Source organism: Erythrolamprus reginae, chromosome 2 (assembly GCF_031021105.1).
Source record: "Erythrolamprus reginae isolate rEryReg1 chromosome 2, rEryReg1.hap1, whole genome shotgun sequence".
Classification (NCBI taxonomy): Eukaryota; Metazoa; Chordata; class Lepidosauria; order Squamata; family Dipsadidae; genus Erythrolamprus; species Erythrolamprus reginae.
In genome coordinates, this window is record NC_091951.1 from 38,771,925 (window position 1) to 38,791,194 (window position 19,270).

Consider the following 19,270-nt stretch of genomic DNA (forward strand, 5'->3'; position numbering starts at 1 on the left):
ATGTCCAAAGATATTTCACCAGAAGAGCCCTTCACTCCTCCACTCGAAACAGAATATCCTACGAAAATAGACTAACAATCCTGGGCCTAGAAAGCCTAGAACTATGGCGCCTAAAACACGATTTGAGTATTGTCCACAAGATCATATGCTGCAATGTCCTACCAGTCAACCGCAATAACACAAAAGCACGCAACAGATTCAAACTTAATACGAACCGCGCCAAACTTGACTCTAAAAAATATGATTTCAACAATCGAGTTATCGAAGCGTGGAACTCATTACCGGACTCAATTGTGTCAACCCCTAACCCCCAACACTTCTCCCTTAGACTCTCCACGATTGACCTCTCCAGGTTTCTAAGAGGCCAGTAAGGGGCGTACATAAGTGGACTGGTGTGCCTTTCATCCCCTGTCTAATTGTCTTTCCTTTCTTTTGCCTATCTTATATATTCTCTTCCTTACATATATCCTCTCCTCTAAGTTCACTTTCACCCTCTTTTATATTATCACATGTCTATTTTTCTTCCTATGTATCTGTGTATTGGACAAATGAATAAATAAAATAAATAAAAATGTTTTTATATTTTTGTGATCTTTATGCAGGGGTCCTTAAGACTTGAAATTTATTGTAGGGTTCCTCCAGGATAAAAAGGCTGAGAAAAGGTCCTGCACATCACCGTTTTTTAACCTTGGCAACTTTAAAATGTGTGTACTTTTAACTCCCAGAATTCCTCAATCAGCTTGCTCAATCAGGTTTACCATTTAAACTATTGTTGCAAGAGGAATTTGGATGTGAAATGACAGGATAGTTGATTTCCTTGTTCCTTGTTTTGTATATAATTAGAATGGGCGCGGAGGATAAAGAGAAGATTAGGGTATAAAATGGGCGCGGAGGATAAAGAGAAGATTAGGGTATAAAAACATTCTCCAATGCATCCACTCGATACGTGAACCAAAGTGTTTTGAACACTTTACGTAGCATCAGTCAGTCTTCTTCCAATTATTGCCATTGACAGTCTTCAAACTAACAAAACAAATTTCTTCTGTAAGTACCGTTTTGCCTAAGGCTCACTAATTGAATTATTGCTTGAATGGAATGTATTATTTAATATATTATGGCATTTTTGTCTATTTATCAAGGACCTGGGATAGGCAGATACTGATGTTTTATGCTGTTAGAGGTGTTGTCATGGGATGTCATGGGGTGACATGGGATGCCTTTGACTAATGGCGAATTTGTCTTATTATTATTATTATTATTATTATTATTATTATTATTATTATTATTATCTCTTTTATTCATTAAACATAAAACTCAGTCAACTGAACATTTAAAAATGTGTCACAAATACCATTGATTGGTGCTAAAGGTTGATAATTAAAATGAATTAATTGTCAAAAATGTTATATTTGTTCCAAACAATTCTGATTAAATTTGAAAGACCTTTTTTTGAAAAGTTAAATAAGATAATAAGGAAATTCATTTGGCAAGGGAGGAAAGCCAGAATTAAAATGAAACTTCTACAGGAAGCAAGATTGAGAGGTCCTTTGGGTGTATCAAATTTGGAAATATACTATCAAGCAGCAGCATTAACATGGTTGAAAGAATGTATTCTGCTGTGAAATGTAAGATTATTAACTCTGGAAGGTCATGGTTTGCAAGTAGGTTGGCATGCTTTTTTGTGGTATGGGAAGAATAAAATACATTCATATTTTCAGAAGCATTGTTTAAGAAACAGATTGTCAAGAATGTGGGAAAAAGTAAAAGGAAACCATTATATGGAAATAACAATGGGGCTTTCAACAATGGAAGCACTTGTACGTCCAAATATTATTAACTTAAGAAATGTTATAAGACATAAGGATAGCTTGACAGAAATAGGAGAAATGAAAACAAAACAAGAGCTAGAGAAACAGAATTAAGACAGACTGATTCACAAATTTGCAAATACAATCAAGATATGAAAAAGATAAAAAACAACATATATTTAGATATTGATAGTGAGATATTGATAGGGAGTGATGAAAAATGATTAAGAAATTATATAATTATCTGTTGAATTAGAGGAAGAAGTGGTAAAAGAAACAATGATAATTTGGATGAGGAATTTTGGATATACAATATAATTGGAAAAATGGCAACAAATATGGAAAGGAAATTACAAATTAATCATGGCAACTGTATATAAAGAAAATTTGTACAAAATGTTTTATAGATGGCATATGTCACCAGAAAAAAAATGTTTAAAAGACAAATCAGTAAAATGTTGGAAATGATAGAAAATACCAGGTTCTTATTATCATATGTGGTGGACATTTACAATTTTGGATTAAGATACAAACATGGTTAGGAAAAATGGTGGAAGAAAAGCCAGACTTAAAATCAGAAATCTTTCTTTTAGGAATTTTACCAGAAAAATACAAAAAATAAGATATATATTTAATAATACATACAGAATGTAGCTAGAATTGTATTTGCGCAAAATTAGAAAGCAGGAATCATTCCTGGAGATGAGCATATAATAAAGAAAATTTTGGACTGCACTGAAATGAACAGATTAACATTAAGATTAAAAGATAAAGAGGATTCATTATATTACAAGACTTGGGGGAAGTTTTATAGATGGTTAAAAAATGAGTATGAATAAATATGTTTGAATATAAGCAAATGAGGTAACCCAGATGCAACACTTGAAAGAGAGGAGGGGATATGGAATGGGGGGAGAAAATCTTAAATTTGAAGTGTATTAATAGACAAAGATAAAAGAAATTGATTAAAGGAATATATATGGAATAAAATATGAAAAATGTAAGACTGTATAAAAGAATTAAAGGTTGCTAAAATACCATCCCATTCTGGGCCTAGAAAGCCTAGAACTAAGACGCCTTAAACATGATCTAAGTATTGCCCACAAGATCATATGCTGCAACATCCTGCCTGTCGGCGACTACTTAAGCTTCAACCACAACAATACAAGAGCACACAACAGATTTAAACTTAATATTAACCGCTCCAAACTTGACTGTAAAAAATATGATTTCAGTAACCGAGTTGTCGAAGCGTGGAACTCATTACCGGACTCCATAGTGTCATCCCCAAACCCCCAACACTTTACCCTTAGATTATCCACGGTTGACCTATACAGATTCCAAAGAGGTCAGTAAGGGGCGAGTACAAGTGCACTAGAGTGGCTTCCGTCCCCTGTCCTATTGCTCTCCTATATCTCCTATTCCTTTCTTCTATTCCTATATCTCTTCTTCTATTCTTTTATTGATATGTTCTATTACTATATCTTCTTTTCTATTCTTTCATAGATACATTTTACTATGAGTATCTCCTCTATAACCTTCATCATGTATTTTACTATGTGTGTGTGTGTGTATATATATATATATATATATATATATATATATATATATATATATATATGTCACATGTTTAAGCTGAATTTGAAAATTAAGGGAGACTAGGATAGATCTATTTCGGCCTTATTTTGGCCTCATCAGCTAGCCATAACCACTGGGACTTGAACCTGCAACCTTTGCCTTGTAAGGCAGAGAATTATCCTCTAGGCTACAGTATCCAATCCCTTCAGCTCTGTACCAGGGAAGGGTTACATTTTGTGTCGAATCACCCTGGTATATTGAAGGAACATCACAGCTCCTTTTTTGCCTCTCGGCCCAACCCAGGGCCATTTCCAAGGCAGTTAATTTTATTGATAGCCGACAATTCTATCTGTGTGTGTGTGTGTGTGTGTGTGTGTGTGTGTGTGTGTATATATATATATATATATATATATATATATATATATATATAAAATAAATAAATAAATAAACAAATAAATCCCAGAAAAATGGAAAAAGTACAGCAAAGGAAGGAGGAAGGGAAGAGAGAAGAAGGAAGAAAGAAAGAGGGGGAAAGAAGAGGAGAGGAGAGAAAAGAGCTAGGAAAGAGGGCAGGAGTAGAGGTAGGGAAGAGAAGAAGGAGAGAGGGAAGAGAAGTACTGTATTTATATTCTTCAACATTATTCATATTCATAAAAATGCCTGGGATAAACATATATGCATCCTAAGATAAAATACAGGAAATAGTATAAGGGCAGACTAGATGGGCCATGAGGAATCTTCTATGTTTCTATGTTTCTAAGGAGTTTTAGAAAGAGAAAGAGGAAGGGAAAGGAAGAAGAAAGAAAAGGAAGGGAGGATGGTAAAAAAGGAAACTTGAACGCAATAAGATAAATATAGAATATATGTGTAAATATTTTGTAAAATAATTAAATGAAAAATGAGATAATAAATATATAAAAATGTCTCATGGGCCTTTATGGACAGAATCCAGTTGGTCAATGCATCTTCTTGCAATATATAATACAGTATTGCTGTTTTCGTGATTTGTGTGTGTGTGTGTGTGTGTGTGTGTGTGTGTGAGCAGGATACAGCCTGGTCATCTCGGAAGCTTCTTTCTTCTTTTGAATAAAAAATAATCCCTTTAAAACTGACAAGTGAGTAAGTCTGCAGAATTTTTAATTTTTCCAGAACAGGATTCTGGAATAAATTAGAAATTTAGAACACAGATAATATATAATAACACTGTATTGTGAACCCTGTATAAGATCTGCTAGCAATTCTGTGTAAAACTGTCCAATCACTGAGCAAGGGGATCTGTAATCAAGAGTTCTAAGCAGTTCTTCTAGAACGTTCTCCATACATCATGGAGAAGAGCAAAGTTGACTAAGTCATTCCCTGCTCACCATTGGTTCCATAAGCAAAAATGTAGCCTCACCATCATAATAAAGTAATCACGACCTGGCATAAGGTGGACTTATAGACAGGGGTGGGCTCCAGCCAGAACGCTAAATTGGACTCGCTGCCAGCGCGATTTTGCTTGTGCACATGTGAAGATAGCAAAATCACGCACGGAGCTGCAGATGTGCCCGTGTTTCAGTATGCACGGAAGCAAAACAACCTCTCCAAAACACAGGCACACCTGCAGCTCCGTCAGCAATTTTGCTATCTCCACAGATGCAGAAGTAAAATTGCACTGGCCCCACAAGCACTCATGAGCCGCAGTGGTGAACCCAATTTAGCGTTACGGCTAGTGTTGGGCAAACCAAACTTGCAAAGTTCAGGTTCGTGCTGAACTTTGCAGTGTTTGGCATGCCGAACCCGAACCCAAACTTTTTTAAAAGTTTGGGTAAAGTTTGGGTTCGGGTTTGGCGTTTGCTCGAACACCCCGAAACGCCGCTGCCCAGGAGGAGAGTGGGGAATCCTTTCGTGGGATTTCCCACCTCCTTTTGCTTGCAGCACGGCAAGCAAAAGGAGGTGGGGAATCCCACGAAGGGATTCCAGGGGCGGGGCTTTGACATCACAGAGACTCCTTCCTCCCCGTTTCGGCTGGCCAGGAAGTAGTCGCCGTGACGTCAAAGCCCCGCCCCCAGAATCCCATCATGGGATTCCCCACCTACTTTTGCTTGCAGCACCACTGTGGCATCCTTTTCTGTAAAAATAAAAGGAAGAAAAAGGAGGCGGGAAATTCCCCACCTTCTTGTTTATTTTTACAGAAAATGACACCGCGGCGGCTTGCTGCTGCTCGGGTTTGGGTTCGGCAAACTCACCCGAGCTTCACAGCAAAGTTCAGGTGAGTTTGCCGAACCCACACTTTGTTGGGTTCGCCCAACACTAGTTACGGCTAGCAGCCCAACCTTGCTTATAGAGTATAGGAATAATCTCATACTGGTTGTAACTTTTTCCAGGTCCAATGACTTGTCCTACTGCTGCAATGCCTTGTCTACTATGCCCGTCTCTCTTGTGCTGCCTCCTCCTTCTCCCCTTTCCATTAGCCTCTGGTTCTGGTTCCAGTGGGAACACAGTGGTCATAACCAGCAGTGGCCCTATTAAGGGCAAGCAGTTCCTATCTGGCCTTGGACCCGTGACAGCCTTTCTAGGCGTTCCTTATGCTGAGCCTCCCCTGGAGAAGTTGCGTTTCCAGAAACCTCTCCCACATCAGCCATGGAATCAAACATTGGAAGCCACCAGCTTTGGCGATTCCTGTCCTCAATTTATTTTCCAGGATATCCCTGAAGCAGAGATATGGTCTCCTAAAACACCACTGTCAGAAGATTGCCTTTCCCTCAACATCTGGGTGCCACACCCACAACCTTCTTCATCAGTCCCTGTTCTGGTCTGGATACATGGAGGGGGATATTTAATGGGCACTTCTTCAGTGGACATCTTCAATGGCACACATTTGGCTGCCACTGAGAATGTCATTGTGGTCACCATCAATTATCGCTTGGGAGCCCTGGGCTTTCTGTACTTGCCACCAGCTGCTCCAGGGAACCTAGGCTTATGGGACCAACAGCTGGCCCTGGAGTGGATAAAAGAGAATGCAGCTGTCTTTGGGGGAGATCCTTCTCAGGTGACCATTTTTGGATGCAGTGCTGGAGGAGCTTCTGTGAATTTCCACCTTCTCGCACCGAAAAGCCAGGACCTTTTTGCCCAAGCGGTGATCCAGAGTGGAACAGCCAATGCCTTCTGGGCTTGGAGGACTCCTGAGGAAGCCAGACAAAAATCACTGGAATTTGTTCATCTGCTGGGTTGCTCCAAGGACAATAACATCAGCATAGTACATTGTCTGCAAACAAAAAATGTTTCTGAATTTATTCGCCATGAAATATCTCTGTTCCTCAAAGGTGGCTACATTTTGAATGTTCCCTTCAGGCCAACCATAGATGGGGAGTTTTTGCTTGGTGATCCAGAAAAGCTCATGGAGGAGGGGCAAATACAGGTCAAACCAGTCCTAATAGGTGCAACCTCTGATGAAGCGGCCTCATATGCCCACAATGTTTTCCCTAACATCACCGACAATCTCATCAATCAGGAGCAGCTTCTGAAAGGGATAGGGCTGTTGGTGCCAAATGCAACCGAAGAGTTTATTCGGACGATTGCGTCGAGATACAGTGAAGGACAACACGGCCCAGCACAATACCGCTCCGCTCTGTCCCACTTCTATACAGATCGGATGTTTTCGTGCCCATTGTGGGAAGCTGCAGGAAATATCAGGAAAACTGGGAGTCCTGTATATGCCTATTTATTTGCACATCGCCCTTCATGGTCAATTTGGCCTCAATGGATTGGGGCATCTCACGGTTCTGATGTTCCTTTTGTTTTTGGAACCCTTGAATCAGTGAGGCCTGTCAATCAAACACATACAGAGGCTGAAGCCAGGCTGAGCCGTAAGATGATGAACTACTGGGCAGAGTTTGCCAGAAATGGGTAAGTGGTTCACTTTATTTCTATAGATTTCTATTGTAAATATGAAGAAAGCACAAACACAACCCATTCAACAAATGTACTTTATATCTAAAGTAATGCAGCCATGAAGTAATGCATGCTATTCCTTTGCATATGTTTTCAGGTTGTATTAATATAAGTACAGTGGTACCTTGGTTCTCAACCATAATTCGTTCTGGAAGTGTAGTCGAGAACTGATTTGGTTGAGAACCAAAATATGGGAGATAGGAAACTATCAGCATAATTGATCTCACTGCCCCAGGGCCCTCAAATGTCTGGTGGCCCATGCGGCTATCACCGCCACCACCACCGCTGATCTTGCTGTCCCAGAGCCCTCAGCCATTTGGTGGCCCACGTGGCCATCCCTGCCGCCGATGCCACTGTGGGGCCTCTCAGCTGTCTGGCAGCCCCACGTGTCTTCTGTCAGCCGCTGCTGCCCAGATTGCGCCTCCTGCTGCCACGCGGCCTCCGCTCCTGCCTCTGCCGCCACCATGTGCGCCCTTTGGCTGGACTCGGTTCATCTGGGGTGTTTGAGTTCCAAATCTTTGTTCGGATTTCAGAGCAAATTTTTTACGAATTTCTTGGTCAAATACCGATTTGTTCAAATTTTAAATCATTCGAAAACCAAGATACCACTGTAGTTTATGATTTACAACCACAGTTGAGCCTAGAATTTTTGTTGCTAAGCAAGACAGTTGTTAAGTGAATCATAAGTGCATTATTCTACTATTAAAAGAACAAGAAAATGCTTGCAAGGGAGTAAGTAGTGAAGGGTAAACTGACAAGATGGAGGGTGCCCAGCATGTGAGGATTGGGACTGGCAGATCTAAGATTCTATGAAGAGATGACCTGGGTTTGGATCAGCAAGGAGAAACAAAAGAGATTTCACCAAGCCAAACTCCACCTTTGCTTCAAAGTCCCCTTTGGCAGTTCCCCTCGGTAGCAGGTTTCTCAAGTCAAAACCAGTCTCTTTGGAAAAGAGCTACATCAGAATAACAGAGTTGGAAGGGACCTTGGAGGTCTTCTGGTCCAACCTCCTGCCCAAGCAGGAGATCCTATTCCAGGGGTGACATTCACATTTTTCCCTATTGGGTCTCTGGGTGTGGCTTGGTGGAGGTCATGTGACTGAGCGGGTGTGTCCAACTTGATGTCACTCATCACAAGGTGGGGCTGCACCACCCCACCAAGTTTCACCCACAGAACTGACAGTAAAGTTCAGCCAAGTCTTCTAGCATTCAACCTGGCTGCTTCTTGTCTCCTTCTCATTTTTGCTCTGTGTGTATGAGCCTGAGGACAGAAGGAGTGAGTGGGAGGGGCAGGGAGGGGCCAGTCAGTGGTGCCTTTTACCAGTTCTCCGAATTGTGCATAACGGCCACCACCAGTTCCATAGAACTTGTTTGAACCTGCAGAATTTCACCCCTGCTCTATTCCATTCTGGAGAAGAGTCTGTCCAATCTCTTCTTAAAAACCTCCAGCGATGAAGCACTCACAGCTTCTGAAGACAAGCTGTTCCACTGATCAATTGTCCTCACTATCATGAAGTTTCTTATTTCTAGCTTGGTTCTCTCCTTGATTAGTTTCCATCAATGTCCCTTTCTTTCTCCACAGGAATCCCACTGGGTTAGCAGCCACCAAGGATGAGTGGCCTCTCTATAATGCCACAGAGCAGAATTTCTTCCTTCTTAATACTGAGCCATTCCAGGAAAGGGTGATAGAGCACTGTGGTTTTTTAAAGAGCCTTTTTTCAAAGGCTGAAGAGACATGTAAGTTCAGCTATTAGTTCTGCCCTTGGAAGGGAGTAGTCGTTGATGAAAAATATATTTTAAGAAACCATTTATATATCAAATGTAGAGATCGCCCATCACACTCATCGAGCAATTTCTAAAACTTGATTTTACTACCATTCTTTGCTGAAACATATTCATTTGATTTTGCACTGGGCAATTTTGTAATGCTAGTGATAAACTTTGTAGAGCAAGCAAATTTCATGACGTCCCATATGTTGGGTATCTAGTAATATCCTTTAAGTAAGCCTTAGCTGCTCACACAAAGATAACAACAACAACAACAATAATGAATCCTAAAACATCGGGCTCACCACTTGACCACCATCATCATTGATACGGAGAGGGGCGGCATACAAATCTAATCAATCAATCAATCCTTCTCGGTCAATTGCAAAAGGCAGCTTCATTTGGAATAGCTTACATCCTGCAATGATAACTTTAATACCGTTGAAAAATACCTGCCCATTCCAGGTTTTTGGAAAGGACAAAGTAGATGGATAAAAATGTCAAATCCAGTCTAAACATCAGGCTGACCATGTGACAAACAATAATGTTTTGATATACTGTATATTTAATAAATATATATTATGCCATGAATGATGGAATCCTCAGAATCCTACTTCTAGATTCAGATGCTTTAGTGATAAGATGTACACCTTTCTTGATATTTCATTTTTCTTTGTTCTGCAGACGAGTCCAAAGGTGATTCTGTTTCATCGGACTAGGAAGAAGACAGGAGGTAGGAATCCAATGCTTGATTGTAGTAACGGCCGTCAATTGGGATCCAATTGGATGATTTCAGAAGGGGGCTAGACTTCCTTCTAAATAGTAATTTCACATCGGCATTCCAAACCATTGTTACCGTAAGTAGCACTTTTGTGGCTCTGGTTCACTGTGTGAAATGGAACCTCTCCTAGCTGATGCCCATAGCCTTTGTGGAAGAGGAACCTGGGGAAACCTCTAGATCTCATCATCTGTCTGGAACCCATACCACATCTCGGACATCAACACCCTTGAAAACGTCCAAAGATATTTCACCAGAAGAGCCCTTCACTCCTCCACTCGAAACAGAATACCCTACGAAAATAGACTAACAATCCTGGGCCTAGAAAGCTTAGAACTACGGCGCCTAAAACACGATTTAAGTATTGCCCACAAGATCATATGCTGCAATGTCCTATGGGTCAATGACTACTTCAGCTTCAACTGCAACAACACAAGAGCACGCAACAGATTCAAACTTAATATTAACCGCTCCAAACTTGACTGTAAAAAATATGACTTCAGTAACCGAGTTGTCGAAGCGTGGAACTCATTATTGTACTCAATAGTGTCAACCCCTAACCCCCAACATTTCTCCCTTAGACTATCCACGATTGACCTCTCCAGGTTCCTAAGAGGTCAGTAAGGGGCGTACATAAGTGCACTAGTGTGCCTTTCGTCCCCTGTCCAATTGTCTTTCCTTTATCTCTGTTCTGTCTGGGTCACTCCGGAAGCCAAGACCAACCCAAAAAGAGAAGCCAGACACACCGGTAAAAGGCAAAGGCAGTTTATAAAATTCAAGAAAAACACAGGTAACAAAAAATGTCCTTACAAACAGGAAAATGCTGTATCTTCAGATATATCCACGAAGACAAAAGTCCATGCAGCAATACAGGATTCTTGCTGCCAAGCCGAGGCTGTAGATAGCAGACCTACACCTCTCACGGGTCTTCCAAACTGCTGGGCCACAAGCCAGGAACAGAGACGCCGAGAACAAAGCAGGACACCGTAACTCCAATTGATAACACTCCACATGGCTTCAAGGGCTTGCCTGCCTTTTAAACCCTGCTGATGAGGACCACACCCAAACCCAGCTGTTCCTAATTCAATGGTGATAATATTTCTTTAACTGCCCCTTTCTTTGCTCTGAACGTCTCTGTCGCATGTCAATGACAGCTTGTGCGTCATCCCCTAATGATTCCAAGCTACTGGCTGGGGAGAGCCCCCCCCCCCGCGCTCTCATGCTGTTCATCCTCATCCCATTCCTGGCTGTCCCCTCCCCCGTCCGACTGCTCAGCCCCCTCCTCTTCGCTGTCATCCTCCTCCGGGCATGGAGCCAGCAGAGACACAGCTGGTCCCTGAGCAGCCTCAGGCTGAACCACAACAATCGCACATATCATATATATTTTCTTCCTTTCATATATCTTCTCCTCTATTTTTACATATTATCTTTATATATATTACTTCATGTCTATTCTCTTCCATATGTATTGTGTATTGGACAAATGAATAAATAAAAATAAATAGATAAACAAGCACAGATCTTGGGCATAGGGAGGGAAGGAATGAGCCACGAAGAGTAACTTACAGAGAAAATTACACAGTGCTCAGAAAAAGAAAATGTAAGAATGAAATTGAACCTGTGGGTGAAATCAGTTTCCGTATGAATGAGATTATTTAACAGACAAATGGAGACATTGCAAATGTCTCCTTGTAGCCCAGTGATAAGTGTTATCAGAACATTCCTATGGGCATCCCTGAATCGCAACATGAAAATATTTCTTCTAACGAAGACCATTATCCTCTCTCCGTAACAGAAGGGCAATTAATAACTTAAGATCAGTTATATTATTAATCACCAATGTTTATGCATGCATATAAATCCACCTCCATTTCGAAATGTGTAAATATAAGTGAATTTGTCAGGTCTGCTATGAGCCGGGGTGGCGCAGCAGGTAGAATGCTGCACTGCAGGCCACTGAAGCTGACTTGTGGATCTGAAGGTCAGCGGTTCAAATCTCATCACTGGCTCAAGGTTGACTCAGCCTTCCATCCTTCCGAGGTGGGTAAAATGAGGACTCGGATTGTGGGGGCAATAGCCTAGGTCTGTTTAAAAAAGTGCTATTGCTAACATGTTGTAAGCAGCCCTGAGTCTAAGGAGAAGGGCGGCATAAAAATCAATCAAACAAATAAATAAACAAATAAACAAACAAAATAAGTAAGTAAGTAAGTAAGTGAGTAAGTGAATAAGTGAATAAGTGAATGAATGAATGAATGAATGAATGAATGAATAAATGAATGAATAAATAAATAAATAAATAAATAAATACATTTCCCTATCCCTCCAGGCTTGAAATTTTGGCCTTGGACAAATCTGGAACTGTGCTGCCTTGCAGTCCAATCTAAGCATAGTACACAAAATTGTCTGCTACAACATCTTGCCTGTCAATGACTTCTTCAGCTTCAACCACAATAATACACGGGCAAACATTTGATACAAACTCAAGGTAAACCGCTTCAAACTTGATTGCAGAAAATACGACTTCAGCGACAGAGTGGTCAACGCCTGGAATGCTCTACCCGACTCCATTGTTATAGCTTCAAACCATCACAGCTTCAATCTCAAGCTGTCTACCTGTTTTCACTCCATTCCTAAGAGGTCCAGAAAGGGGGGTGTAACCATAAGCACACCAGCATGCCTACCATCCCTATCTTATTGTCCCCATTTATATGTATTTACTTCCTTTGTTCATTTATTTATTTATTGGATTTGTATGCCGCCCCTCTCTGTAGACTCGGGGCGGCTAACAACAATGATAAAAACAGCATGCAACAATCCAATCCAATACTAAAATAACTTTAAAACCCCTTATTATAAAAACCAAACATACATACAGACATACCATGCGTAAATTGCAAAGGCTGGGGGGAAAGAATATCTCAGTTCCCCCATGCCTGATGGCAGAGGTGGGTTTTAAGAAGTTTATGAAAAGCAAGGAGGGTGGGTGCAATTCTAATCTCTGAGGGGAGTTGGTTCCAGAGGGCCGGGGCCACCACAGAGAAGGCTCTTCCCCTGGGTCCCGCCAAACGGCATTGTTTAGTTGACGGGACTCGGAGAAGGCCAACTCTGTGGGACCTAACTGGTCGCTGGGATTTGTACGGCAGAAGGCGGTCCCTGAGATATTCTGGTCCGGTGCCATGAAGGGCTTTATAGGTCATAACCAACACTTTGAATTGTGACCGGAAACTGATCGGCAACCAATGCAGACTGCGGAGTGTTGGTGTAACATGGGATTGTTCTCGCAACTGCATTCTGCACGGTCTGAAGTTTCCGAACACTTTTCAAAGGTAGCCCCATGTAGAGAGCATTACATGTTTATGTTCATGCCTATACTTGCTATCTTGTACATGTTTGACAAGCAACCAACCAAGCTACCAAGCAAGCAAGCAAATAAATAAATAAATAATGGCTTCCGCTTACTTTGCTTCACTGGCATCTTGCCATGAAATGCAAACTCCTCCAAAGAGGCACTAAACTTTAAAGCTCTTAAAGAGCCAGGGTGGCAGAGTGGTTGGATTGCAGTTCTGCAGGCTACTTCTGCTGATCACCAGCTGCCACCAGTTTGGCATATCGAATCTCACCAGGCTCAATGTTGACTCAGCCTTCCATCCTTCCGAGGTGGGTAAAATGGGGACCTAGATTGCTGGGGGCAAGATATTCTCGAATACAGCTCATCTGTTTGGAACCCATATCGCATCTCCGACATTAACACCCTTGAAAATGTCCAAAGATACTTCACCAGAAGAGCCCTTCACTCCTCCACTCGAAATAGAATACCCTACGAGACTAGACTTACAATCCTGGGCCTAGAAAGTTTAGAACTAAGACGCCTTAAATAAGATCTACGTATTGCCCACAAGATCATATGCTGCAACGTCCTGCCTGTCGGCGACTACTTCAGCTTCAACCACAACAACACAAGAGCACACAACAGATTTAAACTTAATATTAACTGCTCCAAACTTGACTGTAAAAAATATGACTTCAGTAATCGAGTTGTCGAAGCGTGGAACTCATTACCGGACTCCATAGTGTCATCCCCAAACCCCCAACACTTTACCCTTAGATTATCTATGGTTGACCTATCCAGATTCCTAAGAGGTCAGTAAGGGGCAAGTACAAGTGCACTAGAGTGCCTTCCGTCCCCTGTCCTATTGCTTTCCTATATCTCCTATACCTTTTTTCTATTCCTATATCTCTTCTTCTATTCTTTCATTGATATGTTCTATTACTATACCTTCTTTTCTATTATTTCTTAGATATATTTTACTATGAGTATCTCCTCTATAACCTTCATCATGTATTTTACTATGTGTATATAGATATATACCCACTAAAACCCTCATTGTGTATTGGACAAAATAAATAAATAAGTAAATAAATAAATAAATATGGTGACTTTGTAAATTGCTTAGAGAGGGCTGTAAAGCATTGTGAAGCTGTATATACAGTGGTACCTCTACCTACAAACGCCTCTACTTACAAACGTTTCTAGATAAGAAATAGGCATTCAAGATTTTTTTTGCCTCTTCTCAAGAACCATTTTCCACTTACAAACCTGAGCCTCCGAAACTATAACCGGAAAAGGTGGGGAGAAGTCTCTGTGGGGCCTCTCTAGGAATCTCCTGGGTGGAAACAGGGCCTCTACCATCCCTGTGGTTTCCCCAATCACACGCATTATTTGCTTTTACATTGATACCTATGGGAAAAATTGCTTCTTCTTACAAACTTTTCTACTTAAGAACCTAGTCACGGAATGAATTAATTTCATAAGTAGAGGTACCACTGTACGTCTAAATGCTATTGCTATTGTTACCAAAACTCCTAATATTATTGAAGTCTTAAAATTGGTCAAGATGGGAGGGCCCTGGAGAAGCGGAAAAGAGGTACACAGGAATACTCAGATAAACATTTCTTGCGTTATAACCACGTGACTTTAGTAAAAGTATACCTTTCACTACAAATGGATTTGAGGATCTTTCTTTCCTAAACATCCAAGCTGGGACCAGCTTGACAGAATCCTTTTCTCTGCAAGAGTTCCTCCCACTATTTTCTCAAGGGAATTTCTCCAGTGTACACTGTCAACAGTAAATATCGCAGCAAGACTTGATTGCATGCTTTGGGTCCTGGATTTGGATTCCATAAACCCCACCATATTTAGTATAAAGGGAATACAGAGCACCTCAAATGCAAGCTACTTAATGCAAGAAGCCTTGTAAACAAAATAATAGAATATTGAAGTTTGGTGTAAAGTAAAACCAGAAGCTTACACCATATAAAGAATTAAATAACTTCTTTATAATCATAATAACAGATACAGTATTTACAATACCATTTGCAGAGTATTTTCTTTTCAATCATTTGCAGGTAAAACAGCAAGCAGTTTCTAGTGCAGAGTGGAGACATAATGCAGAGAATAGACTGTACAGAATGGAGAGTGGAACCACACCCAACATTAAGCTTAACCTTACAGTTTCTCTGCATAGACTCAGTAGTAGTTAGCTCCTATTGGCTGACTGAGTGTCTATTCATTGGCTGACCTTATTACCACTGACACTCCTAGTTCATGAATATCTCAATACAGAATTCCTCCTTTTACTAATATGGGTATACAGTACTCAACATTATATTTGCCTGTGAGACATGGCTGAATTTATCCCTCCATGACTCCATTATCACAGTAAGAGACTGTCATATTTACAGGTCCGACCATGGAATCCATAGAGGAGGTAGTGTTGGTATCTTCTATTTAAAAAAATTCTTAAATCTAAAAAAATATTCAAGTTACACAAGAGCTTTCTCTTCCTGAGACCATCATATGTGAGCTGTCCCTAAACAGAGCCCCTGATTATGATCTTGTACATGTGAACAAACTAACTTCATTACGAACATGGGCAGCCTCTTGCCCATACCCTCTTATCTTTCTCAGTGACCTCAATCTATCTCATATTAATTGGACCCTAAACGAATGTACAAAGGGACTGAATCAACTAGTTACAAAAAAAAGCACTAGAATCAACAACTGTCTTGCAATGGTTTCTGCAATGGTTTCAACTCACTCTTCAAATAAATGAACTGTTTTCCAACAGTGACCCAGAGTATAATTGACTTTGGTCTCAACTTATCTCCTTACAAAGACGATCATAATGACAGAGTCCCAAAGTATAACTTCAGAAAAGCCAACTAGGATCTCATAACTGACGACTTCTAATCTCTTGATTGGCAAACTGGGTTTACTGGCTGCAACACTGCCAAAGATCATTATAACATTTTTTGTGTGTGAAGTGAAAAGAACCAACAAACTATACGCTATATACCACTAATAAACCCCCAAACCAGGAAAAACTATTTGTTTGTTTGTTTGTTTGTTTGTTTGTTTGATTGATTGATTGATTGATTTCTAGGCCACCCTCCTTGAGGTGACTCATTACCCATAACAATAAGAAATCTTCAATCAAAATAATAATAATAATAATAATTATAATTATTATTATTATTATTATTATTATTATTATTATTATTATTATTTATTAGATTTGTATGCCACCCCTCTCCGAAGACTATGGCTACTATCAGTTATCACAGCAAACAAGAGGAAAATTTACTACACATAAAATCCACCCAGGCCTTCTATAATTTTGTAAACAACAAACTTAAAGACTCGAGATCTATCCCACTACTAAAAGGGCCAAGACTGTAATGATGAAACTGTTAAGGCCAACCTCTTCGACACATTCTTTGGTTCAGTCTTTGTAAACAGCAATGGATCAAGCCCCACATTTCCCAATTGTATCACAACAAATCACAATGATGTACTACATGATGGTTTCACAGAAGATGCCTTTGAAAAGGCATTGCATAACCCAAATCCATCTCTATCTTTTGGCCCTGATAGATTTTGTGCCTACTTCTTTAAAAAGCTCTCAACCAGCATAGCATCATCTATGAAATATCTTTCAGAACCAGCTCCTTGCCATCTCTTTATGTTATATCACATGCAAAGTCATGGAATCAATCATAAACCAACCCATTATCCTCTACTTAGAGACAAACAACTTACTCTCTAACAAGTATTTGGCTTCAGAAAAAAAATGTCCTGCACCCTGCAACACTTACACTGCAAAAACATATGGACTTCACTGCTCGACCAGGGTAAAGCAATAGACACAATTGATATAGACATGTAAAGCCTTTAATTCAGTAGTACATGACAAACTACTTCTAAAACTAAAATCTTATGGCATTTCCGGATCTCTGCATAAGTGGATAAATAACAGGCAACAAGTGTTAAGAATACAAGCTCTGAATGTAAAAGAAAACAGGTTTTAATCAAAAGCAAATCCATAAAATACACATTACCTTTCTGGTTCAACACCAAAGTAAATATGCAAGAAGAAAGGATCCTCTCTGAAGACTTGGGGTGGCTCACAACATATAGTAAAACAATACATAACATTTCTGGTCCAATTAATGAAATATATAATCTAAAACTAAAAACCCTAAAAAAACATTCTCATTCAATCAGTTCATTCATCGGCCAGGGGGCAAGAATCTAATGGCCCCAGGCCTGGCGACAAGGGGGATGGGGGCAGTGTGGATCTCCGGGGGGAGTTGATTCCAGAGAGCTGGGCCCACCACAGAGAAGGTTCTTTCCCTAGGCCCTGCCAACCAGCATTATCTAGTTGATGAGACCTGGAGAAGGCCAACTCTGTGGGACCTCACTGGTCACTGGGATTCATGCGGCAGAAGGTGGTCCCATAGGTATTCTGGCCTGATGCCATGTAGGGCTTTATAGGTCATAACCGACACTTTGAATTGTGTCTGGAATCCAATTGGTGGCCAATGCAGTCTGCAGAGTGTTGGATAGATATGTACATGTCTGGGTAAGCCCATGACTTCTCATGCGGCTGCGTTCTGCACACTTTGCAGTTTCTGAGTGCTCTTCAGAGATAGCCCCATGTAGACAGCATTGCAGTAGTCGAACCTCCAGGTGATAAGGGCATGAGTGACCATGATCAAACCCTCCCTGTCCAAATAGGGCCGCAACTGGTGCACCAGGCAGACCTTGGTGAACGCCCCCTTCACCACAGCTGAAAGTTGGTGTTCTAAAGTCACCCAGAGTAATGGATGGACAGATGGACGTGTCCTTGAGAGGCAGTACCCACAGCCACTCCGTCTTGTCAAGATTGAGTTTGAGCCTATTAGCACCCATCCAGACCCTGACAGCCTCCAGACAATGGCACATTATTTCCACTGCTTCTCTGAGTGGACACAGAGTGGAGATGTATAGCTTAGTATCGTCAGCATACTGATGGTAGCTCACCCCGTGCCCTTGGATGATCTCACCCAGCAGTTTCATGTAGATATTAAACAGCAGGGGGGGACAGGACCAACCCCTGAGGTACCCCACAAGGCAGGGACCTAGGAGCTGACCTCTGACCCCCCCCCCCACTAACACCGACTATGACCGACCAGAGAGGTAGGAGGAGAACCACCCTAAAACAATGTCTCTCACTCCCAACCCCTCCAGTCGGTGCAGAAGGATACCATGGTTGATGGTATCGAAAGCCACTGAGAAGTCAAGGAGCACCAGGATAGAGGATAAACCCATCTCCTTAGTTCTAAGTTGCTTCTCTCCTTGATTAGTTTCTACCCATTGCTTTTTGTTCTCCCCTCAGGTGCTTTGGAGAATAGCTTGACTCCCTCTTCTTTGTGGCAACCCGAGACATTAGAACACTGCTATCATGTCTCCCCTGGTCCTTCTTTTCATTAAACTAGTCATGTCCAATTCTTGCAACCGTTATTCATATGTTTTAGCCTTTAATCCCCTAATCATCTTTGTCACTCTTCTCTGCACTTTTTCTAGAGTCTCAACATCCTGTTTGCATTGTGGCAACCAAAACTGAATGGAGAATTCCAAGTGTGGCCTTACGAAGACCTTATAAAATGGTATTAACACTTCACAGATCTTGATTCTATCCCTCTGTTAATGCAGCCTAGAACTGTGTTGGTTTTTTGGCAGCTGCTACACACTGCTGGCTCATAGTTAAATGGTTGTCCACTAGAACTCCAAGATCCCTTTCACAGTTACTACTGTTGAGCAACGTACAACATATACTGTACCTGTGCATGTTGTTTTTCTTGCCTAAATGTAGAACCTTACTTTTTTCACATTGAATTTCATTTTGTTAGATAGAGCCCATTGTTCAAGTTTGTCAAGATCCTTCTTTATTTTGAGCCTATCTTCTGGAGTGTTGGTTATTTCTGCCAGTTTGGTGTCATCTGCAAATTCGATAAGTTCCCCATGTATCCCCTCGTCCAAGTCATTTATGAAGATGTTGAAGAGTACTGGGCCTAAAACACAGCCT

General features: G+C 41.0%; 1 protein-coding gene across 1 annotated transcript; it reads left to right on the forward strand.

The window, feature by feature from the left end:
- Positions 1 to 918: 918 nt before the first annotated feature.
- Positions 919 to 18,785, forward strand: LOC139158370 (cholinesterase-like). The gene is made up of 5 exons (XM_070735673.1): positions 919 to 1,044; positions 5,753 to 7,274; positions 8,901 to 9,055; positions 9,770 to 9,818; positions 18,769 to 18,785. The coding sequence occupies exons 2-4, from the start codon at positions 5,758 to 5,760 to the stop codon at positions 9,802 to 9,804; spliced, it is 1,707 nt and encodes a 568-aa protein (XP_070591774.1). The 5' UTR covers positions 919 to 1,044; positions 5,753 to 5,757; the 3' UTR covers positions 9,805 to 9,818; positions 18,769 to 18,785.
- The last annotated feature ends 485 nt before the right edge of the window (positions 18,786 to 19,270 follow it).